This window comes from Echiichthys vipera (genome assembly GCF_963691815.1).
Source record: "Echiichthys vipera genome assembly, chromosome: 16".
Taxonomy (NCBI): Eukaryota; Metazoa; Chordata; class Actinopteri; order Perciformes; family Trachinidae; genus Echiichthys; species Echiichthys vipera.
In genome coordinates this window covers 2336757-2361669 of record NC_139841.1, presented here as the reverse complement: position 1 = coordinate 2361669, position 24913 = coordinate 2336757, and the positions used below count along the sequence as shown (strand labels likewise).

The window sequence follows — 24913 nt, the reverse complement described above, 5'->3', positions numbered from 1 at the left end:
TATTGTCTTTATGGACGTTGTTTGAGGCTCTTGTCCTTTACTTGAGTATTTTATTTACATGCTACATAAGTACATATGAAGCATTAGTTTATTCATCAAAAACTGGACTGACAAAAATTAACATAACATAAATGCAGAGTAGCATGATTTTTATTAAAATGCCTTGTAGTGACTATTTGTCCTTAGTTTGTTTCTTTGTCACAATGATGTTGACTGGGGGAATCTTTTGACGCTTGTGTTTGTAGAAAATCAAAAAAGGTATCCAGGGAGTATAGTTGAAAAATAGATGATATTTTATTGTAACAAAAACATAGTTTAACTGGTAAGTAGGGTATAAGGCAGACTGGATATTTGTTAAATCTCTGAGCACAAAGTCAATCCAGCGGGTAGCAAGCAGCAGGCAAACAGCAAGGTCCAAAAGCTGTGTGGTCCCAGTCAGCCACACCTCCACCAGGTCACCTTCCTATTTAATGCCCTTTTGACCTGTAGAGGGCACAGATTCTCCAGAATATAGGACAAAGAGCACTTATTATTAGAATTAATTCATAATTGAAACAAAAAGGTTAAAAATGGCTCCTACACAACCGGCCCCTAATTGTATTTGGAAACAAAACAATTATAGATTCAATCAAAATAGGAGCCTTAAATTAAGTATTTTGCTTTTGTATTAAATATGAAAATTAATATAGAAAACATAGAATACTAGACCAGATTCTTCAGATGTTATCTTCGTCTGCTTCCAACATCAGGCATAACTTCATGATTGGCCTCTCTAAGATGTTGTTCTGGGTCTTGAGCCTCACTGAGCGCACAAGTCCTCTTTGGTCAGGGAAAACCTTGATTATTCTGCCCAGAATCCAAGAACCTCTTGGGGAAGCTGGATCGACCACCAACACGACATCACCACATTGGAAGTTCCTTCTTTTGGTGTTCCACTTTTGACGCTCCTGGAGCAGCGGCAGGTATTCCAGTGTCCAGCGTCTCCAAAAGAGGTTTGCTAAGTATTGAACTTGCCACCAGCGGCGTCTGGTGTACTGGTCGTTCTTGTCAATACACCCGGTGGAAGAGTTGGTTTGGACTTGAGTAGCAGGAGATCGTGCGGTGTGATTGGGTGCAAGTCTTGGGGGTCGGTGGTGACTGTTGTTATAGGGCGACTGTTTAAAATTGCCTCTACTTCACACAAGACAGTCAGGAGCCCCTCGTCATCTAGGGTTTGCTGTTTAAGAACAGAACAGAGGACTTGTCTGGTGGATCTTATCAGCCTTTCCCATATGCCTCCATGATGGGATGCGCCTGGTGGGTTAAACGTCCACTTTATACCTTTTTCTCTCAGTGTTTTCTGTATTTTGTCCTGATCTACTGCAGCAAAGGCCTTTTGCAGTTCCTTTTTTTGCACCGACAAAGTTGGTTCCATTGTCTGACTGTAAGTGCTTCACTTGTCCCCTCCTACAAATGAAGCGCCTTAAAGCATAGATACATGAGCTTGTGTCCAAGGAGCTGGCCACTTCAATATGAACAGCTCTGCTGGTCATGCAAGTGAGTAGCACGCCATACCTCTTAACCAGTGCTCTTCCACGCTTAATTTGGAAAGGACCAAAGCAGTCCACCCCAGTGTTAGAAAAAGGGGGCGTGTCAGGTTGAAGTCTTTCCTGTGGTAGATCGGACATCTTTTGTTCTCCAACTCTGGCCCTGTATCTTCTGCACACAACACATTTGGTCAGAATCTTTCTGGCAGCTGAATTAGCATTTATTATCCAGTATTTTTTACGGAGTTCAGATAACATATGATTTCTCCCCCCGTGTCCTGTTGTCTTGTGCACATGCCTTAAGATAAGTGTGGCTACATGTGAGTTCTTTGGTATTATGACAGGACATTTTCTCTCTTCCCCTATGGTTGTTTTGTTTAACCTGCCTGCTACTCTTACCAGGTCATCCTTTACATGTGGGTCAAGTTTGTACAGGGCACTTTTCTTCTTCAACTCAGGAGTCTTTGAGGTGATTATCTTTATTTCATCTGGAAAGAGCTCTATTTGAGTGAATTGAATAATGGCAATTTCAGCTTTTTTTAAATCCTCAATACCTATTTGCTGTCCACCCAGTGTGGGATCAGGTAAGTCTTTCGTCTTGCTTCTTGTGACTACTTTACTCTCACTCAGTTTTCTTTTTTGCACCAGTGTTTTTAAAGTTTCCTTGAGTTTCAGGTACCATGCAACTGCAAGGCGGAGTTTTGTCCAGTCAGAAAAATGAGTCATCAGCTTTTGTGTTGCGTTTTCTTCCTTTGCACCGGTTGCATTCACTGTGTGTGTTCTTTTCACTTCAGGGTCATCCGGGGGTAGTGCACTTTTCTTTGAAGTTGGTGAACTGCTTTTGTTGTTCCTGTACCTCTTTCCATAGAATGCCTGGACCATGCAGCCATCGCTTGTTGTGGACGAATTTGTCTGCACTTTGACCTCTTGTTGCATCATCTGCAGGGTTGGATTTGGAATCAATGTACTTCCACTGAGAGAAATTTGTGGCATCTCTTATTGCTGCAACTTGATTGGCCACAAACGTCATGAATCTGGAATGTTCATTTAATATGTACTTTAGTACAGACTGGCTGTCTGTCCAGAACATGGAATGGTCTAATTGCAGCTGCAAGCTTGATCTCAGAAGCTTGTCCATCCTCACAGCTAGGACAGCGGCAGTGAGTTCAAGCCTTGGGATTGTTACTCCTTTAAGAGGAGCTACACGCCCTTTTTCCCATGACGAAAGTGACATGGACATTGTTGTTGCCATTGACCAGCCTCACATAGCTTACAGTTCCATAGCCTTGGTCACTTGCATCAGTAAGGTGATGCAACTGTGCATGCAATATTGGTCCAAATTCATTACTCTTGAAGCATTGTTCCACTTTGAAGTTTGCAATTTGAGTCAAACCAGCTGTCCATTTTGACCATTGTTCACGTATGCTGAGGGGTGCCTTTTCATCCCAGCCTTGGTTCATCTTGCAGAGCTTCTGTAATAAGAATTTAGCTGTTAATGTGAAAGGGGTTAGGAAGCCAAGAGGGTCGTAAATAGAATAGACCATTGACAATATTCCTCTTCTTGTGAGTGGCTGTGATTTTGGCTTAACATTAAAGGTGAAGTTGTCACTCTCAATGCACCATTGCAGACCTAAAGCCCTTTCAGTTGGAAGTTTGTCTTTGTCAAGATTGAGATCCATGATTTCTTTGGCTCTATCCTCCACAGGAATGAGAGACAACACTTCTCTGTTGTTTGTGGCCCACTTTGAAAGGTGAAAGCCTCCTCTTTGGCAGACAGATTTGACGTCAGCAATGAGTTGCGCTGCCTCCTGTACAGTTGGCACTGATCTCAACAGATCATCTACATAAAAGTTATGCAGAACTGTATCGATTACCTCGGGCTTGAAGTGCTCTCTGTTGTCCTCTGCTGTTCTCCTAAGAGCATAACTCGCACAGCTTGGGGAGGATGTAGCCCCAAACAGATGGACAGTCATCCTGTGTTCCACAGGGGGTTGGGACACATCTCCCTCTGGGCACCACAGAAACCTCAGGAAGTCAGCATCACTGTCTGGGACCTTCACTTGATGGAACATGGCGGTGATGTCTGCCATCAGTGCTATTGGCTCCTGGCGGAATCTGTTGAGCACATCTATAAGGCTATTGGTTAAGTCAGGTCCTTTAAGTAATTCTGCATTCAATGCTTTTCCACAGAAAGATGCTGCACAATCAAAAACCACTCTTAATTTCCCTTTCTTTGGGTGATAAACCCCATGGTGAGGTAGGTACCACATCTTTCTGTCTTTTCTTGTCAGCTGCCCCTCTGGCACCTTTTCTGCATATCCATTACTGATCACGCCAGTCATGAATGTGACATACTCTCCTTTGAATGACGGATTCCTATTGAATTTCTTTTTCAGGCTCTGCAGACGTTGCTCTGCAATGCAATGGTTATTGGGAAGCACAGTATTATCTTTTCTGAAAGGTAGCTTAAGACTGTAATGTCCATTCACAATTGTGGCCGATTCATCTGCTATTTTCAGAAAACGCCTATCCTCAACGGGTATTTCCTTCACTTCCTCAGACAACCTTTCACTGAAATCAGTGTTATACTGGGCAATCAGCATCTCATGCAGGTTATGCACCGATATTCTGTTGACTGTATGGGAGGGCATGACATTGCTAGAACCTGTTCCTAACGGGCCATTCACTACCCATCCAAGCAATGTTCTCATAGCATATGGGCCGTTCACAATTTGCCAGGGCTCTATGGCTTTGGGTGCATTTGTGCCAATCAGCAAATCAATGTCTGCATCGATGGTGGAAATTTGGATAGCTCTAAGATAAGGCCACTTTGACAGAGTTCTCTGGTTGGGTATAGTTGGGTATTGGTTACTCTTTGACACAGGAATCTTTGCTTGTGTGTATGTCTCTGGCAGAGTTCTGAACACATTGGTGTGAAGTCCACTTACTTCAAGTCCAGTGATGACATTGGTTGACACAGTTCTCTCCTGGCCCATTGTGCGTACCAAGATGTTGGTTCTTTTCCCTTGTACATTTAGTTGGTGCATTAATTTATCTGTAGAAAATGTGGCAGAACTGCCAGGGTCAAGAAATGCATATGTTTGTATTACTGTGTTACCTTTGTTTAAGTTTACCTTCACAGGCACAATGGACATTAGACACTGTTCTTCACCGGCCCCAGTATGACTGCATTCTTTCAGAGAGACCTGTCCTGTGTTCACCTTTCTTGGTTCTTCATTGGCCACTCCTCTAGTTGTTTCTGCTCCTGTGTTCTGCCCCACTTTTCCTATGTGCAGTACTGTAGGATGTGGTCTCTTGCAAATAGTGCATGAGTGATGCTGAGTGCACTCCTTGCTCATATGGCCTGTTACAAGACATGCAAGGCAAATTCCTCTCTCTTTCAAAAATGAGATTTTGTCAGTGAGACGTTTCCTTTTAAACCATGAACAGCTTCCCAGTAGATGTTCTCCTGTGCAAAACAGACAGAATGGCTTATGCTGGACTGTTAAAGCACTATTCCTCTGTTTGAGAGTAGGACTGACCTGATCAACAGTTGTAGCATTGGTTGTGAAGCTTTTGTCAGTGAATTTGGGATTCACAGGTGTTGATTGTGTGGGCTTTACGATGCGTGCTCTTGGTGAAGGATCTTGTTTATCACCAAAGACAGGATCAGTCAAGATTTTGACTTGCCTTTCGATAAATTCAACTAAGGTTCTGAATGTGACTCTGCGCTTGGTTGTTTCTTGAAATTGGCACACCTCAACTCGCCATCTCTCCCTTAATCTGTAAGGCAATTTGCTGACCAATAGTTTCAGATTGGAGGACAGATTTAATTCATCCATGTATGCAATCTCATTTATGGCATTCAAACAACCTCTGAGATACAGAGCATATGACTCAGAGTTTGGGAATCTTCAGCTCTAATGGGGTTCCATGACAATGCCTTGTTAATATATGCACTGGATATCTGATACTCCTTTCCAAAGTGCTCTTGGAGCAATTCTTTGGCCTTTGCAAAGCCTCTATTTGGATCTAAGAAGAGACAAGTTCTAACCAGCTCTCTAGACTGACCGGACGTATATTGCTCTAGATAGTACAGTTTATCCTTTGCATGCTCAATTTTGCTCTCAATAATATGCTCAAATGAAGTGATAAAAGATCTGTACTCAATTGGATCATTATTAAATACCTTCATCTCCTTTCGTGGCATGAATGATTTGTCCTGTTGCTTTATCAATGAAACTGTGATGTAATTTCGCCTCTGTAGAATGTTGTAGAGCTGAGCAGTATCCTGTAGGATCCCAGTGGGAGGTCCAAGAGGAGCAACAGGTGTGTCACCTGCCGGCTGTTGTCTTGAGCGAGGCTGTGCTGGGCCATGATGAGTTTGCTTAGCGGTTTGAGAGGGCCGTGTTTGGTGAGAGGTCACATGGGGTTTTGAGGGCTCATACGTCTGTGAATGAGATGGACGCAGCTGCATTGGTTGGGCAGGGTACATGTACAGAGACTGATCTGGCCAGATGGACTGTCGCACTGATGGAAGAAAGTAGGGCTCTTTTGGGGCATGAAGTTGCATTGGTTGAGGTGGGAGGGCATCAGTTTTAAATCTGACACTTGCATCTTGAATTTTTGTATGAACATTTTCTAACTTTGGTTCACTCTCCTTTCCTAGTTCCTGTCTTTTGTAATTTGAGTGATTTATCTAAATGCTCATTCATTCCATCTCCCACTGCAACATTGCTGTCACTTTTACTTAATATATTGAGTTTGGCAATAGCAGCATCCAATTCAGTTGTGAGGGCTAACATTTCCTTTTGCTTCCTCAAAATATCCTGTCTTTTAGTTAATTTGGCCTCCTCACTCTCTATGCAATGTTTTTCTTTAAGACCAGTCAATTGAACTTCTAGCGCAGCCTTTTCTGCTGCCGCACGTCCTAACGCAGACGAGGCTACGGAGATCTTTGTACTCGCATCTTCTGCTTTCTTGCCGAGAGTTGCAGAAACACTGTCATCTGGGCCTATTTCACTTTCTTCTCCTTTCTTTCCGTGTGCATAAAGCCATTCTTCCACGTCCTCAATGAATATCCTATTAGTTTTTCTCTTAGGTTTATACCACACTTCACTATCCAATTCGCGGTCCTTCTGACTTAATACGTTCTGATACTCCTTATGTCTATCTTCAAAATCATTCACCAACTCTTCGTACTTATCCATTTGTTCCATTACTTCATTAACATGTGTTTCTTCTTTCAGCATCATGTCTTTTATAAAGTTCATTTTGCGTGTAAGCAGTCCAAGCTTTATCTTTCGTGCATTACGCAAATCGCTCTCAGTTTCGTGAACGTTTTCCATTTCGGGAGGGTTTGCCTCTACATCAGTTTGCAAACATGTTTCTTCATTCTTTTCTGTTTGATTATCCATCGTGTCCAAAAAATCCAACGTAAAAATATTCACCAAAACTAAGTATCCTTTCCAAAAATATTATTTCACGTCTTCAAAAACTAGACTTTTCATTATCACTTTAAATACAAAAAGGTGCGTGCATTAACAAGCAACGCTTCTCAAATGTTCTGTTTAGTAACTTTATCTTCTTCCAAACTTGATTCAAAAACAGTCCAAAATTCAAATGAGATTTATATCTAACGAAATCCTCCAATATTGGGTTCCTTAGTCCTTAACTTCTTCTGATTTAACAACTTAAAGTAGCATCGGCCTACCACCTCTTCGGCGTCTTTCGCATGCGGCGTCGGTTTTCCTTTGTTCCTTTGCGGCCTGTTCCTTGCGTAGCTTCGGAACTCCAATCCAAGTAATCCACAGGGTTTTCAAGATCCAAAAGCGAGCTTTTTGACTAATGTAGTGACTATTTGTCCTTAGTTTGTTTCTTTGTCACAATGATGTTGACTGGGGGAATCTTTTGACGCTTGTGTTTGTAGAAAATCAAAAAAGGTATCCAGGGAGTATAGTTGAAAAATAGATGGTATTTTATTGTAACAAAAACATAGTTTAACTGGTAAGTAGGGTATAAGGCAGACTGAATATTTGTTAAATCTCTGAGCACAAAGTCAATCCAGCGGGTAGCAAGCAGCAGGCAAACAGCAAGGTCCAAAAGCTGTGTGGTCCCAGTCAGCCACACCTCCACCAGGTCACCTTCCTATTTAATGCCCTTTTGACCTGTAGAGGGCACAGATTCTCCAGAATATAGGACATAGAGCACTTATTATTAGAATTAATTCATAATTGAAACAAAAAGGTTAAAAATGGCTCCTACACGCCTTCTCAACTTATCCTCTTTACACTCAGATATGGCTGCAGAGTAAACACAGGCTTCACAGTGACAGGAACAAAAACTTCTCTGTCCATTCTCTGGTGAACTGACAATTTTCTGTGACAAACTTTCTAGAGTAGAAAGAGACATTGATGTGGTGATTAAACCACGGATTTAACCAGACAGAAAGATTGAGAACCACATCAGAGCAGAGCTTAGCGAGCTGTTGCCAAGAGGATTCAGAAACCCACGGAGAAGAGCGCAGCGGGAGCGTGCTTAGCGTTGTGGCTGCGCACCCACAGGGAGCGCATGGAGCAAGTCTCCCAGCGCGCTGGGATTTGACGTGCTGAGACGTAGCGCTGAGACGTAGCGGTGTGATACAAGAAAGGACAGCGGTAATGAAGGCTTACGCTACGTTGCATCTCATAAACCAAACGATACACACGTGTACCGTACCGTGACAAGCGTACCGAACGGGACAGATATTTTTTTTAAAAACGTTCCACCCCTAGCTCATCCCCTTCTTGTACACAGCCTCCGTATTAGATTTCCAGTCCAGTCTGTTGTCGATCACCACTCCCAAGTATTTGTAGTCCTCCACCTCCTCCACCACTTCCCCCCTGATCCGTAGTGGCTGTGAAGGCATCCTTTCCTTCCTGCCGAAGTCGATCACCATCTCTCTGGTCTTGTTGATGTTCAGCCTCAGGTGATTCTGTTCAGACCACTGTACAAAGTTGTCTACCAGTGTCCTGTACTCTCCTTCATCCCCTCCCCTTACACACCCGACAACAGCTGAGTCATCAGAAAACTTCTGCAGGTGACATGACTCAGTGTTGTACTGAAAGTCAGTGGTTGTAAGGTGAAGAGGAAGGGAGAAAGCACAGTTCCCAGTGGAGCTCAGTATCCTGTATCGGACTTTCTCCTGACTGAGGCTCAGATTGTACAGATATCCAAGTACAGGCCACAGCTGACTGGCGCAGGTCTTTAGGATCCTGAGTGAGATGCCATCAGGTCCTGTAGCCTTTCGCTGATGTAGTCTTTCCAGCTGCCTCTTTACTAGGGATGGGCATGATTACTCGACGATCGATTAATTTATTATTAAGGATTTCGTCGATGACATTAATTTTTCATCGATAAAACTAATGCAGGTTCTGTTGCGTAGTTTGGGTCATGAGGAAGGAAATTAATTTCATTATTTGGAAGTAATTAAACATCACCCTAACCACACAAGGGCAATGTTTGAAAAAAAGCCACTGGGAGGATCTCGGCCCTCCTGAGTTTCTGTCTACTTCAAAAGTAATCATGAAGAGGACAAGGTCACAGTGAAGTGTGGCGTGGGATCATTTTGATTTAAAAAATGACTTAGTTCACTGCAAACACTGCGAAGCTGTGTATAAGTACAACACGGCCACGACTCAAATGATGTACCACTTGAACAACACGCATCAGACCCTGGTTAGTAGCGGTGGATCCCACGCTCAGTCTCAACCTAGCATCAACTCGATGTTAGCACGGACATGGAGGAGCTGCAATGCACAACGAGCAGAGAAAATTACCCAAGGGATCTGCAAGTTCATTGAGATGGATATGCTGCCCTTAAGTATTGTTGAGGGCGAAGGTTTTACAAAACTGATAAACTTACTGGAACCAGCGTATCACATTCCGTCTCGACGTACCATCACCCGACTGATAGAGACTCACTACGAAGAATGGAAGCAGGAGCTGTTAAAAGAATTGAGCACAACTGAAAAAGTCGCTCTGACAACAGACTGTTGGACCGCGTTAACAGCGGAGAGCTACATCACCATCACCTGCCACTACATCAGTGATGACTGGCAAATGAACTCAGCGGTCCTGCTCACTGACAGCCTGCCAGGACGGCATACAGCTGACACCCTCGCGGAGAAAATGAATGAAGCTGTAGAGCAATGGGGACTTGAAGACCGAGTTATTGCATGCGTTCATGACAACGCGGCCAATATTGTTGCTGCTAACAGTCCCACCAGAGTGAACTGGATCTCCGTTGCGTGCTTTGCACACACACTCCAGTTGGCCATAAACGACGGATTTGCACTGTATCTGCATTGGGTAATATCAGCGGCTAGTAAACTAGTTAGCCACTTCGATCACAGCACCGCAGCAACCAATGCATTGCAAAAGAAACAGGAGCAAATGGGCCTTGCAACCCACCGGCTTATCCAGTCGTGTAAAACACGTTGGAACTCCGTGTGCGAGATGTTTGATCGGCTGGTGGAGCAGCGGTGGGCGGTTGCTGCTGTGCTCTCGGACCGGCTATTTCAGAGGCTGGGGGAGACGGGAAGCTTGCGTTGTCCGACACAGATGAGGGGAGCGCAAACACTGGAGTAGCGGCCTCTCAGTCCTAGGTCTCTGCTATGACACAACTCCTTGGGGAGCACTATACCACTCAAAGCGAGTCTGGCATCGAAGCAGAACTTCAGAACTTTCTGACGGAGGCCCCCCCACCCCTGGATTGCACCCCTACAAGCTTGTGGAAAGTGAATGGAATAAGGTTCCCTCGGCTTGCCAAATTAGCACGGAGGTATCTGTGCATCACAGCAACGTCGGTCCCCTCAGAGCGGGTGTTTTCGGCGGCTGGACTGACGGTCACCAGGCTGCGGTCACGTCTGACTCCGGTCACGTCTGACTCCGGATGTTAACATGCTCATCTTTCTCAACAAAAATCAGTAGACTGGTACTGAAGTTGTATGTGAGTTACTGGTTCTTTTTTTCTGGAGCTTTGTTAATAAGCCTAATTTATTGTAACAATCACCCTCTTTCTCGACTGTGATCCTTTGGTCATTTTTGAGTTACGTTTGTCAAAATCTGTCCAAACTAAGGAGGCTGTGATATATTTTTGGTTAAGTCATAACATGATTGTTTGTTTGTATTAATATTAATATTAGTATTATTATTTATATTGTTATTATTATTTTGGGGAAAAAACGAGGGTCCGTTTTGTTTATTAGCACCGGCAGGCTTCACTGCTTTAGAGCACAGTAGCGCATATCAAGTGTAACCGTTAAATGCTTCAGGAACTTCCACATGAATTGCTCATCTAATAATAAAGATCTAAATGTGGAAAACACGCTGTGTTTTGTATTTTCATTGCATTTTGAATGTAGTTAATTTTAATTAAAAAATATTAATGATTAATCGAAAATCAATTGTTAATTCTCCCGACGATCGACTAAGATAATTGAATCAAATGCCCATCCATACTCTTTACCTGGCCTTTAGTCACCGTTGGGCGGGGGCTGGTGCAGATGTCATCAGTGGAGGTGGAAGAGAGGGGGCACGGGGGGTGGAGGGGTGTTGTACAGGATAACACTGGGGGAGGGTTGAGGCGTTTGGGACAGTGTGAGTGTGTGGGGGGGGTTGGGGGATGGGGTGTTAAAACCTAAACCTGTTGAAAAACTGGTTATACTGGTTAGCCGTATCCAGGCGCCACCTCTCACTCACATAAAGTGCAAGCCCACCATCCTTCTTCCTCCGACTTTTGGAACAATCTCTGTCTCCACGTACCAAACAGTAACCGGGAACCTTGATGCTGCAGTTGGGGATGTGCGAGTGCAGCCAAGTTTCACTAAAGCAAAATAAGCTACACTCGCGGTACTCCCTCTGGGTCTTCACCAGCGCTTAAAGTCCGTCCATCTTATTCCCCAAAGACCTCACGTTTCCTATTCTAATCGCTGGGACCCCTGGCTCATGTCTTCTTCTTTTCTCCCTCCGTTTGTTTTCAGCCCTGCAGCCCCGGCGTCTCCTCCGTAACTCCTGTGGGGCCACAGGTCTGTCTCCAGGCAGAAGCACAGGCTTACACAGTGCAACCAGCTGTTCACGCGTGTAAACAATGCCCCCACTACTCCCGGCAAGGTTTTCTGTTACAAAAAGTAACAGAAGAACGCGGAGAACAGTAACAAAATTAGGCCAGCCGTTGTCTCAACGTTTATGTACAGATTGTGATTAATTCAACAAAACAAACAAAGACTGAACCAATAAATAACAAAGTTAAAAAAAACACGACAGGAGCTGCCGTTACAAGCGGCCGCCTTTGGCACCCCCCGAGAATGAATGCCTGCTTTGTGTTTGCTTCGTCATTACGATGTATCGTGTATGTAGATTGATATGGTATAAAATGGATTTTATCGATTTTAAATTGCGTCTATAATTCAAAAAAGTTTGGTAAAGGTGACGGGGTTCACATACTCTTTCACACCACTGTGCATTAGAAGTAGTGGTCCTCCACACATGAAGCATTTCAGTTCTACATTAGAGGGCATGTTAGCGCTGAAAACTGTTTTTCCAATGGAACACAGTGAATAACTTATTACCAGTTGACAGGGCTGTATAATATAAAGAAATAATTAGTAATGATTATTGCGACAGAGATTCAGTATGTGATTTAAAAAAAAGTTCCTTCTGTATTGTTCACTATACATAAGCAGAAAAAATCATTCTATAGTATGACCACAAAATATTTGACACAGTCAGCATGTAAACTGCTCTTTTATGCAGGCCCAGGAGATGAACTGTTGCATGAATTGATTTAATGACATCTTTATTTGGATACGGAATTGCAAAAACCTTCAACCGCAGAAGATTATTACAACTTGTTACTTCAGGCCTGGTAAACATGCAATGTACCTTACTGATCATGATTTCACTTAATTCAAATCTGAAAACGGAACAGCGAAACACTGCAGAACATCAGACGTGGTGTGAACATTAATTTATAAAAAATAAATATAAATTCATCAGTAACAGTAACAAATCACTCTATTAGTTTTGTCTAGTTTTGTATTTCAAACACGTGAAAGGAATAACAACATAAATAGAAATAATGTATAGAAAAGGAAAAAAACAAACAAAAAAACCCAAGACAGAATAACTTTTTTTTTTTTTTTTTTTCCAGTAACAAAACACAAACTAACCAACAAAATATTGAAACAATTTAACATGTCCGAAAAGGAGTAGTAATTAGAATAACCTATATTTTATACTGCCCCTCCTCCATTTTCAAATTTCATATATCACATATCGAAATCTTTTTAAGTCTATTCCATAATATACAGTTTAGACATTCCATCTTTATGATCTGTGAGTATGGCTTCCTTCTTCCTCTCTGAACTATGAAAATTCCTTCTTTATACATCTTTTTGAACGAATCAGACTTGTACATTGCCTCAACTCCACACTCTATATATCTATCTATCATATTATGTGTACCCCTTCTCTATTGAAGAATTATCATTGGAAATTACCAGGTAATAAATTATTTTTTGCTTTGAACATTATTTCTAAATATCGATTAATTATATTTACTTTTTAAAACATAAATTTGTTTGGTCTTGATATTCACCTTTGTGAACCATTCTTCTAGCTTTTTTTGAAGTGTAGTGATTGCATCCCCAAAGAAATTTAAGTCAAAAGCAACTTGGCTTGGTTTGTTGTCTAGGAAAATACAGCACACAATTCAGCACATACATACAACAGTGTTTCCTAGACAAATAACCAAGTCTAGTTTCTTTTGACTTAAATTTCTTAGGGATAATGATGACCTGGACGCATGAGAATATATGTAAATATATATATATATATGTGCACCAAATGTACTGCAAATACCACTACACTATTACTGCAAGCAACATTGTGACATTTGACTAGGTTTCACTTGACTTTTCTAACCCCATGACCTATAGTCAACTTTGGTTCAGTATTTTTGTTACAGTTTTTTTCAATTGCTAAAACACTAAACCCTGTTGTCTGAACCAATTTCTCTGTTGCTTGAACACACTGATTGAATAAATCCACCTTTTGGCAAAACCATGAGCACTTTTCACCTGTTTAGACACAACTTACCAACACATTTTCATTGTGATGCACATGTGCTGCATAATGGTAAGCACAGGTGGCAAAAGTAAAACACAATTAAAGCACGGTTGTCACTACTTGAACACAACAACTCAAAATTGATAACACTTGTGGCTAATGATGTGAGGGAATATATAAAGCCAGTTCAGAGAGCACTGATTTGTGAGGCACTTCAATGGATAGAAATCTAAGAGGAAGAGTTTGTGTGAGAGGAGGTCGAGGAGGTCAAGGTGGTCAAGGTGGTCAGCGAAGACAAAGAACAGTAATATCTGACGAAATCAGAGCTACTTTGATTGACCATGTTCTTGTCCATGGCATGAGGATGAGGGAGGCCGGACAAAGTGTACAACCAAACATCGCTAGATTCACTGTGTCCACCATAATCTGAAAATTTAGAGAAGAGAATAGGTAATTATCTTTTTTGACATTATAGTAAAGTATGTAAATGTTGAGAGCAAATTACTGTATGACATATTACAGTATATACTGTACCACAGTATACTGTAAGTAAATATATGTTTCAGTACATCACTGTGCCAATGTACTGTAGTATTGTAATGGAGGGTTAGTCTAACTGTCTGTAGTATTGTAATGGAGGGTTAGTCTAACTGTCTGTAGTATTCCATGTATATCTTTTGTAACTGCATGTTCTCATTTTGTAGAATTGAAAGACAGACACATAAGGGTGTGAGGACAGGTATGTTCTCCCCACACCAAGAGACCCTAATTCTTGATATGGTCCGTGAGGACAATGCCGAACTGTACACAAGTGGCAAATGCATACGGTTTCTGTTTGTTTTGTACAAATGCTACGTGTACTGTAAATGCAAAAGATCTTTGTTTTTTGTACTGTACAAGTGCTACATGTTAATGCACAAGATTTCTGTTTTTTGTCTATGTGTAAAGTGCTAAATGCAAGTTTTTTTGTTTTGCAACATGCATTCAGCTTCATGTCCTGAGCATTGTGTTTTCTATTTTTCTATGTAGTGTTTAGTGGCTGCTCAGTAGTGTTTTTAATTTTGATTGACTTGGGGCATGATTTGACAACAAAGTTCAGTTTTGGGAACAGATTGAACTGTTTTGAGGTGAAAGTTTGGTTTTGCAAGAAGAGTCTGAGGTTTTGTGAATGTAGCTTGAAAATTGGGGTTTGTGTTTACATTTTAGAGAAAAGGAGAGAAGCGTTCAAGAAATGTGTCTTAGCAATCGAGAAAAACTGTAATACCGGTATGTGTTTATAGAAACACCATCTATTAACATGTTATTATTATGTATTATAATTATATATTAATGTGTCAATGTTCACAATCATTACTACTAGAGTAGTAATAATACATTTAAATCTTTTTCAAGACAAATGCAAGACTGAATTTGACAGTTACTGTCTCAAACGGTGGACCTGTTTGGCAAAAAATAACATAAAAAAGAACTTGGTGTCCCTAGTTTGATTTCATTGCAGTTCCATTCAACCGGAAGGTATATATCTCAATGTCTCAAAAGGTATTAGTCATGCTTTTTAAGCTAATTAAGGGAAAATCTAATGAAAAAACAAGAGGGTTAAATTCTGTGTTCTCTGTCTCCAGGCATGGATGAGAGGTTATGTGCGCCCCCCAGCTAAAGGCCTCTGTCGCCCTGACCTGTGCATCCTACCAGTTCCTCCCTGAGCATGTATCGCAGGAACGGGCTTTCAGATGGCACCAGCATCCATTCTATCACCTCAGAGGTAAGAACAAGCTTCCGTAGTGTCCATTGCTATAGTGTGCAGTTATGTTAGGCCTCAGCCTCAGTGTGTCAGTCCTGATGGACTGTAAAATAAAATAGAAAAGGTTCCTCTCACATGCATTGTAATAGTGCTGTTTAACACAATTAGTTTCTATAAAACAAGAATAACTATTCTTGATAAATGTAAACTACATTAGATAAGTGTGGATAGGGATGGGCAATATGATGATATTAGATCATGAAGGATCAGAACGTGTTGAAGATCTAGCAAAGCAGAGAGATGGTAGTATCGTCTGTAGGGCACATTCCATCCACTGCTCTAAGATGCTCTGCACAGACACATCTGTTTTTTTTCCTCAGCCAAATTCCACTATTGGCTAGTCCGCCTCATGCACCGCCCTAATACACGCCGATCAACTCGCCGAGTTTTGATTCAGAGAGTAGCGGGAAGTCATGGCTGAAAATGATAACAGAATGGAGAACTTACAGTGTGTCCTAACAGGCAAGTGTCAGACTGTCGCTCTCTGTCCACACTTATTCACAGAATGTGTGGAACAAGCTGTAAGATATGTGCCTGAAAAAACTGTTAAATGTCCTGTGCACCAGCAGACTCCTAATGTGTTAAACAAAGAGCGAGCGCGACTTCACAGAGGCCAACACGCACGCACACACGCACGCACGCACGCACGCACGAAGAGTATTTTAAGTGCACAGTAAGATGTTGTTTGTGTGTGCGTGTGTGCGTGTGTACTCTACTCTACTTTGCCATGTTGTTGTGGCATCAAGTAGGCTACTACCACAAGTAGGGCTTTGACGCCGAACTTTCATATTCAATTAAAGAAAATAATGCTATTCAAACGAATATTAGGGAGCCCTTTATTTTCTAACCTCTCATGGACATTATTCTTTTGTAAATATGTTTGCTTGTAAACGCTTTTTGACGCCTGGTGAAGTTGGGAATCGCAATCTCATTAGCAAGGCTATTATTGTCCATCTGGGCATCATTTTTCCAAGATACAATAGTGCTATTTTCTGATTGGATGTTGTGTAACCCCGTTCTTTGTTTTGATTGGCTGGCATGAGTGAGAGCAAAGAGAGCGCGGCCAGAGACATTGTGGGAGCTGTAGCATATTATACATTGTTTTTCCGCGTGATAAATACAATGTGCGGTGGGAGTGGGTGACCAAAGACTGAAAAGAGTAACTGTCACGCTCAATGAGTGACATTAAAGAGGCCTAGACTTCTAATTAAAAACAGTCGCGACTGTGTTTTTCTTCTGAAAACATCATTGCCTGCCTATTGACATTGACTGTCCTCTGATGGACAGAAGAACATAAACAACTTAATTTTGATACCAATATAGGTCTTCCTGAAGATATAATAATATATTTGAATATTAATATTAATAAACAAACAAACTTCAAAAATGATTTTGGGGCAAAAGTCACAGCCCTAACCATAAGTCCTATCCAATCAGCAACCAGGCTTTTTTCAGGGGATTAAGGCCCTGCTCTATGACATGGCAAACAAACGGCCTTTAGGGGCGGCTCACATTCAAATTAGGGTCTTTTTTTGCGAGGGAGACCCGCCTTAATCTGGGTATTTGACTGTAATGGAAACGCACCTTTTTACTGCTAAGCACACTGTTGTAAAACGTGCAGAATGTGGCTTGGCATTGTCTTGCTGAATTGAGCAGGGATGTCCCTGAAAAACATGCTGTTTGGATGGCAGCATATGTTGCTCCAAAACCTATATGCACCTTTCAACATTAATGGGGCCTTCACAGATGAGCGAACTGTGTTAACTGACAATGGTTTTCTAAAGTGTTCCTGAGCCCTGGTCATATCCTTTACAGAATGATGTTGGTTTTTAATGCAGTGCCATCTGAAGGATCAAAGGTCACAGTCATTCAATGTTGCTTTTCAGCCTTGATGCTTACGTGCAGTGAGTTTCTCCAGATTCTCTTAATCTTTTGATGATATTATGGACTGTAGATGATGGAATCCCTAAATTCTTTGCAGTTGTGTGTTTAGAAACATTGTTCTTAAACTGTTGAACTATTTTACTCGAACAGTTGTTCACAAAGTGGTGAACCTTGCTCCATCCTTGCTTGTGAAAAACTGAGCCTTTCAGGGATGCTCCTTTTATACCCAATCATGAAACTCCGCTGTTTCCAATGAACCTGTTCACTTGTTGAATGTTCCAAACAGGGGTTTTTAAGCATTCCTCAACTTTCCCATTCTTTTGTTGACCCTGTTCCAGCTTTTTTGGAATGTGTTGCAGGCAAATGAGTGAATATTTGCAAAAAGACAATAAAGTTGATCAGTTTGAACATTAAATATCTTGTATCTGTAGGTTGAAAAGACAACGGCCCAACTTAATTGGAATTTGGGTTTGTATTGCCTTTAACATTTTCCTAAAGAGTATATGGTCACAGTCACTAGTTGTTTTTTTTCAATACGACCTATGTTTATTTAGTAAAATGTGGTCCCATTGAAAATAAAATAGATGATAAAGCAGGGGATGCTTTAGGACGTTGCTAAACGCCATCCTGGATAGGGGTTAAGCAATGTGTATCCACGGTACTGTGGACATTGAAACAGCCTCAAACCTGTTTTTGGGTGTTGTCAGTTTTACAGGAGCTGTACTTGAAATACTGAAAAAAATGGGCTGGGATTTACTCCACACAGCTCTCACAGACCATTTCACAGGACAGTCGCCAACCTTAGTTCCATCTCAAGGCCGCCACTTCAAAATACAAAACAAAAACACAGCATTTGTGTACTTTGTGGTGGGTGTCCGTTGTTTGTTGACGTTAGCATATTCCATTTCTAAGCTAACTTTAGCAATAAAAAACCCCTGCTTAATTCATGTTGAAAGTTACACACAGACAAACCAAACTACCATCACTGACGTTACCATCGTTGAGGCCTGGCAATAGCAGGGTAAAATGACGTATTGCTACTCCAATACATTAAGTGTATAATGAATAAATTATTAAATGACACTGACTTGTGCCTGACTCCATTTTGCCAACTTTATTTAGATGGTACACAGTTTACTGACAAATGTTGTCTTTGTGGTTCCTAACAGCCTGTTACACAGGTAGCAACTGTGATTATTGTGTGTCTCCCAGGCCAGCAGCAGCTCTGACTCTCTGGATGAACCTTGCGTGGAATACACCAAGAGCTACGATGCAGTCGTCTTTGATGTGCTGAAGGTGACGCCTGAGGAGTTTGCTGTGAGTATGCTTCAAATGTCACTTTTTGTGCAGCATACAAGACCGTTCAGATTCTACCTGGAAGACCCAAGCATTGGCTGGTGTCAGACTACTTACTCTTTAACGTTTACATGTTATGAAGAGGTGGATATTAGCTCTCTGATCAAGTTTCCTCAAAAAGATTTGAACTTACTGTCAATCAAAAATTGTAGGAATGTATTACCTTCTTATAAACACATAGAGTAATAGTCAATGTTAAACTGAGCTTTACGCCTCTTTTAGCTTTCTTTTTGGGCCTCTTCCACCTTGTTTCAAGCAGCGGGCAGCTGGCTTCGCTGTAAGTAAGTCCAACAAGAGTATACTATTTTAAAGGGAAGTTTGTCTAACCTAAACCAACAGTTAAAGAAACACTACTTTAGAAGATGTGAAATACATTTGTTGAGTGTGCAGCAGCAGAAATAGTAAAAAGGCTTTGCGAAGTGAAATAAGAGCGCAACAAATGGAAAGACATTTATCTAGAAAATCAGATTGATGTAGCTCATATCATCGCATCAACGAGAGTGACTTTGGTCCAGAAACAGATGTGGTCTATTCTCTGCACTAAGTCTAAGATTGATTTTCCACCACAGTAGCGATAACATTTAAATGAAACCTCCCTTAAGTGAACCTCTCAGCCTGTGCATCGGCAAAATGCACAGGTAGGGTTGGAAATCAAGAACCGGTTCCAAATGCCTCGGTCCATCGGATTTGTACACTTCTACATGTTTTCAATTCCTCTAAGGATTCAAAGCGTTTCTGTGTTGTGGCTGTCGTGAGATGATCAGTCAATAAGGATCAAACAAAGAAAAATGAAAATACAAAAAGGTCAGCTTTCTCCATGTGAGTTTATTTTCCATCATTTACTTGCAAGGACGGCCGTCTTTGAGACGCCTGCACAAACGGCTCCCCTCAGGAAGAGTGCCCTGAAGGTCAGGTTCTGTAGAGTTTAAATACAGACAGCCCAGCTGGCATGACGTTTACAGCAAGATGTCAGAACACAAGGGCGACTTTTCCTGTGTTTTGAGTTACACAAAGTCATAATTATAAATTTCCGTCACATGGCATAAATAGTATCCCGGCACCGTCATAATAGATGAGGGGTATGGTTTTCATTGTTAGAGATACCGCTTCAATGGAAGCTCTTGCTTTCAACCTTATGAACATGCTTAGCCAATCAGAAGCAGATTAGGGTGGGACATGGCTGCACGAAGAGAAGACATCCAGCACATAGCTGAAAGTACTGGAGTGCTGGAGGGCAGCGGAGTGAACTGAAACACTATGTAAATTGAACAGTCTATCATTTATCTTCACAAATAATCTTTAGCAGTTATCCCCAGCCCAGCATGTCTACTTAGGACCTCCGTATGTATTCTCCCATCATCATAACTTCATAATGTCATTCAGCTGTCGTATGTACTATACATTCATACACGATTTCTTGATCTCCATCATATTGAAAGATGATATGGATGTGTTTCTTGTTATAACAGAGCCAAATCACCCTGATGGATGCACCAGTCTTCAAGGCTATACATCCTGAGGTAAGCCTGTGAATGTTCTCATTCGTCCAGGTCATCGTTATCCTCAAAGCAATTTCAGTCAAAAACAACTGGACTGGTTGTTTGTCTAGGAAGACGTTTCACCTCTCATCCAAGAGGCTTCATCAGTTCATGTACGCATCTGACCAGGCTGGGACTGGTCCAACTAACTGGTGTGGAGATCCAGGTATTTAACCTCTCACAAGGCCGATGATGTCACTGCAACCCTTTGTGCTCCAAGTGCCCACGCCCGTCGTTAGAGTGACAGTCGGTGGTGGGCAGTTGGTTTCGACGTCGTTAGTGCTCTATTGAGTCTGAACGACAGTCGTTGGGGTCACCCGGGCCATGTGTGAACAGTTGTCCTTTGAGGTTAGATTGTTGAATCTCCTGGGAAGGGATGAAAGGGCGGCATTGTAAATTGGAGATAAGTGGTGTCTCAGACCCCCTCCTCTGTTTAGCGATGGTTTCTCCACTTTTACATAGATGGCTTCTTTTACTCCTCTTTCAAACCATCTGTCCTCTCTGTCCAAGATTTGGACATTGCTGTCATCAAAGGAGTGTGCTTTCTCCTTGAGGTGTAAGTGGACAGCCGAGTCCAGGCCTGAGGAGTTAGCTCTCCTGTGTTGGGCCATGCGTTTATGCAGTGGTTGTTTTGTTTCTCCAATGTAAAGATCTTTGCATTCCTCGTTGCATTGGACAGCATAAACCAGGTTGCTTTTGTGGTGGTGTGGTGTTCTGTCCTTCGGATGTACTAGTCTCTGTCTGAGTGTGTTACCGGGTTTGAAATACACAGGGATGCAGTGTTTGTTGAAAATCCTCCTGAGTTTCTCCGATACCCCAGCCACATATGGGATGACTATGTTGTTTCTCCTGTTATCTTTTTCTTTCTCAACCACTTTGGTTTTCTTTCTGGAGGCAGCTGCCGTTTTAACAAAGGTCCAGCTGGGGTAGCCACAAGTTGTGAGGGCGCCTCTCAGGTGCTTGCGTTCTTCCCCTTGAGCCTGTGAGCTAGTGGGTACGTTATCAGCTCTGTGCTGCAGTGTTCTGATAACGCCAAGCTTGTGTTCCAAAGGGTGGTGAGAGTCGAAAAGTAGATATTGATCCGTGTGAGTGGGTTTTCTGTATACCCCTATGTGGAGGCTCCTGTCATTCTCCATATGGACGTCACAGTCCAAGAAGGGCAAGCTGTTGTCTTTAACTTCCTCTCTGGTGAACTTGATGTTTCTGTCCACTGAGTTGATATGTTCAGTAAAAGTTTGCACCTCTTTGGATTTGATCTTAACCCATGTGTCGTCCACATATCTGAACCAATGGCTTGGGGTTACTCCTTTAAAGGAGTTCAACGCCTTGCCCTCTACCTCCTCCATGTACAGATTTGCCACAATAGGGGATACTGGTGAACCCATGGCACAGCTGTGTTTCTGTCTGTAAAAAATGCCATTAAACTGGAAATATGTGGTATTCAGGCACAAATCCAGAAGTTGGCAAATGTGGTCTGGTTTGAGATTTGTTCGGTTTTGTAAGGAAATGTCCTGTGTGAGCCGCTCTCTTACCGTGGCCAAGGCCTCCATGGTTGGAATCCTGAGGTAAGAAAGATCTGTATTATCAAGGGCTTGGTCTCCTGAGCATCATTTTTACTTTGAGCACCACATTCTCAACTTTTAGGGAAACCATGGTTCAAGCTGTGGTGCACTATTTGAGGGGTTCTGGTAGTGCATATAATTTATCAGTAAGTCTGTTGTGTGTGTAAAATATTCTGACCAGGTCACTAAGTGTTTTGCAGAGAACCCCTCAGAGATCTCCCCCTCCTCACAGAAGTATTCCAGTCCTCTTTCTGTTTCAAATACTTTTAATGCTGCCATGATGGCCTCCACAGCTATTGCCACTCAGCTGAACCCAGTGGTTGAACTCTCCACTGGAATCCCTGCGTACCCTCTATTAATGAATTTCCAGTCACTGCTCTGCCCTGAAGGATTTCCTCCCACAGGCTCATGCAGAGACTGTGCGCAGGGAAGAGAGCCAGGCAGATATGTTAAGGACTGATAATTACACATTTATACAAGATAAACCCATAAGAAAGATAACCCATTCAACTTGATCTCCATAATCGGGCTGATTAATGCCATTTTGAGATTCCTACACTCACAAGGCCAATTAAGAAAAAAAGTCTGCAGGCAGCCTTGTCAGTGTGACTGCTGTAGAATGAATAAAACATTTGTCGTCTGCAAGTGTACCTGTCTCACCGACAACAAAATATTTTGAAAACGACTTGTTTTTCTTTTTCGCACTTTTATACATCAAATAGGCCATTGATACAGTTTTTTTCGTGTATGAACTATTAACAGAGAAATCCTGGAGAGTGGCTAACACTGATTAGCACGGGGCAGTACAGCGAAGGCTTTACCACGGCTTTTTTTAACCACTAATACTCCTCAAAATAACACCAAACCTCTGCAGTAGCAGGAGAAGAGTCCCTACACAGAAAACAAAACTATATATACTGTGTGTGTGTGTGTGTGTGTGTGTATATATGTATATATATGTATGTATGTATGTATGTATGTATGTGTGTATATATATATATATATATATATATATATATATATATATATACACGTATGTATGTGTATATACATATACGTATGTATGTATGTATATATATATATATATATATATATATATATACACGTATGTATGTATATATACATATGTATGTATGTATGTATATATATATGTATATATATATATACATATATATAGTATGTCTATATATACATATATATATATATACACATATATATATATATATATATATATATATATATATACACATATATATGTGTAATTGAGTTATCAGCTGCTAAAGTGTATATATGTGTGTTTATATACATATAAAAGTATATTTATCTATATCTATATAAACATAGATATACATATAGGTATATTATGTATCTCTCTCTTTCGCTCTCTCTCTCAATAATTATATATATATATATATATATTTATATATGTGTGTGTATGTGTGTGTGTGTATATATGTAAGTGGTTTGGGGATTGTCAGCTTAAGTCCAACAATGTGGCATTGTTATCGTTCATCATTATGATCAGACTCAAAAGCTGCATGCCCTATGAATATGTAGTCTCAGGCGCCACACTCATGGGGGTATTGGTTATTGTTACATATTCCTTAAATCTGTTTGTAAATATGATTTTCTAATTGGCAGGAGCTGGCCACCTGTGGATGGAATGGGAAAGAGAAACACAGTTTGGCCCCCAATGTGGTTGCATTCACACGCAGGTTCAACCAGGTACGTCTTGCTAAAGCAAATATGTCATCGCTTAATCACTTCTATGCTTTTTTATGTGAAATCATAATTATTCAGTAAGTATTTTTAGTAAAAAGTATTTAGCTCTTAAATGTCTTAAAGCTGTTCCGGTGAGCATCCCTCTTCTACTTTGTAGAAAAAGCTGGCAGCCATACAGTCCATTTCTTTCCCTTAATCAGTGAATTAACCATAATCTAGAAAAGCTCATTTGATAGATGTTGATGTTGAGCTTTAAAAAAAAAAAACATTTTTATTGTAGAATTCAAATCCTTTTCACCCATAGCTGTTTAGAACTCCAACAGATATATAAAGGCAGCTGTAATTTTGCACAATGTTAATCTAAAAAGTCTGTTTTGCTTTCAGCCACCAAGTGTGTTGTAAAACAGCCATGGTTCAACACAGAACACTGGTGTCTATCATGTATTGTTAGCTCACCCCTGCAAGTGAGAATGTTTATTACAGACCTCAGTTTAATGCCCAATCAGCCTGGATTCCAGTAAACATTTTTACCAGCTATAAAGTGCTTTTAACCTTCAAAACTTTAGTTGATAATATTTTTTTCTTCCTTTAAGTTTGTTCATCATTAAAGCTGCATTAATCAATAGATTCATGTTAACTATAGATCAAATGGTTTCCTGCAGCAGGAGGCAGCAGTTTTCAGTGAAAAAGCTGCGATAAACTGACTGTACATTACCTGCTCAGCAGCAAACAGCAGAAAGACACGGATAGAAATAGCTGGCAAACTTAGTCAGGTCGAGTTTATTTATAATGCACATTTAAAAATGACAGACATTGTCCAAGTAAATAAATGAATATATAGAATATCTTGATGGAATCCACTGTACAAATAACAAAATAAAACTCAAACAAATTAGAACCAGGGTGCGGTCTACAAGGTGGCAATTAAGAGGCTAAAGAAAAGAGATGGGTCTTTAGGCAGGTTTTCAAGTTATCAGTGCAGGGGGAACATCTACACTGGACATCACAATTAGAGAACAAATTATAAATAATATTTTTCATTGTTCACAATTTGATAGAATATTTGCTGTGGCTATACCGCTGCTGTACTGCTGGCCACTGAGTTGATTTGTTTATTACACTTTTAACCAAAATAAAAAATAACACTAAGCAATTTTGTGTGGGACTTTATGTTCAATGACAGAGGATTGAGAAAATTGATTGTAGTTGTGGAGTTGTCTGCTGTGCTAAATATTTGGACCTCAGTTTCATTCTGGTTAGCTGAAGTAGGGCTGTATGTTATGGTCTGAAATTTATATCACGGTATAATTTTAAGCACAGACGGTAACTGTATTAAATCACGGTATATTTATGTTAAAGTACAAGTTTGAGGCTCTTGTTTTTTACTTGAGTATTTCTCTTCATGCTACTTTATAG

General features: G+C 41.1%; 1 protein-coding gene across 1 annotated transcript in view; it reads left to right on the top strand.

The window, feature by feature from the left end:
- LOC310958610 (ras-specific guanine nucleotide-releasing factor RalGPS1) overlaps window positions 1-24913 on the top strand; it is a 279502-nt gene that overhangs the window by 20080 nt on the left and 234509 nt on the right. Inside the window, exons 2-5 of the mRNA XM_083929621.1 lie at window positions 15257-15396; window positions 18532-18636; window positions 20145-20195; window positions 23417-23500. Coding sequence (XP_083785747.1) covers window positions 15340-15396; window positions 18532-18636; window positions 20145-20195; window positions 23417-23500 — 297 coding nt within the window. The 5' untranslated portion in view covers window positions 15257-15339. The remainder of the gene's footprint in view (window positions 1-15256; window positions 15397-18531; window positions 18637-20144; window positions 20196-23416; window positions 23501-24913) is intronic.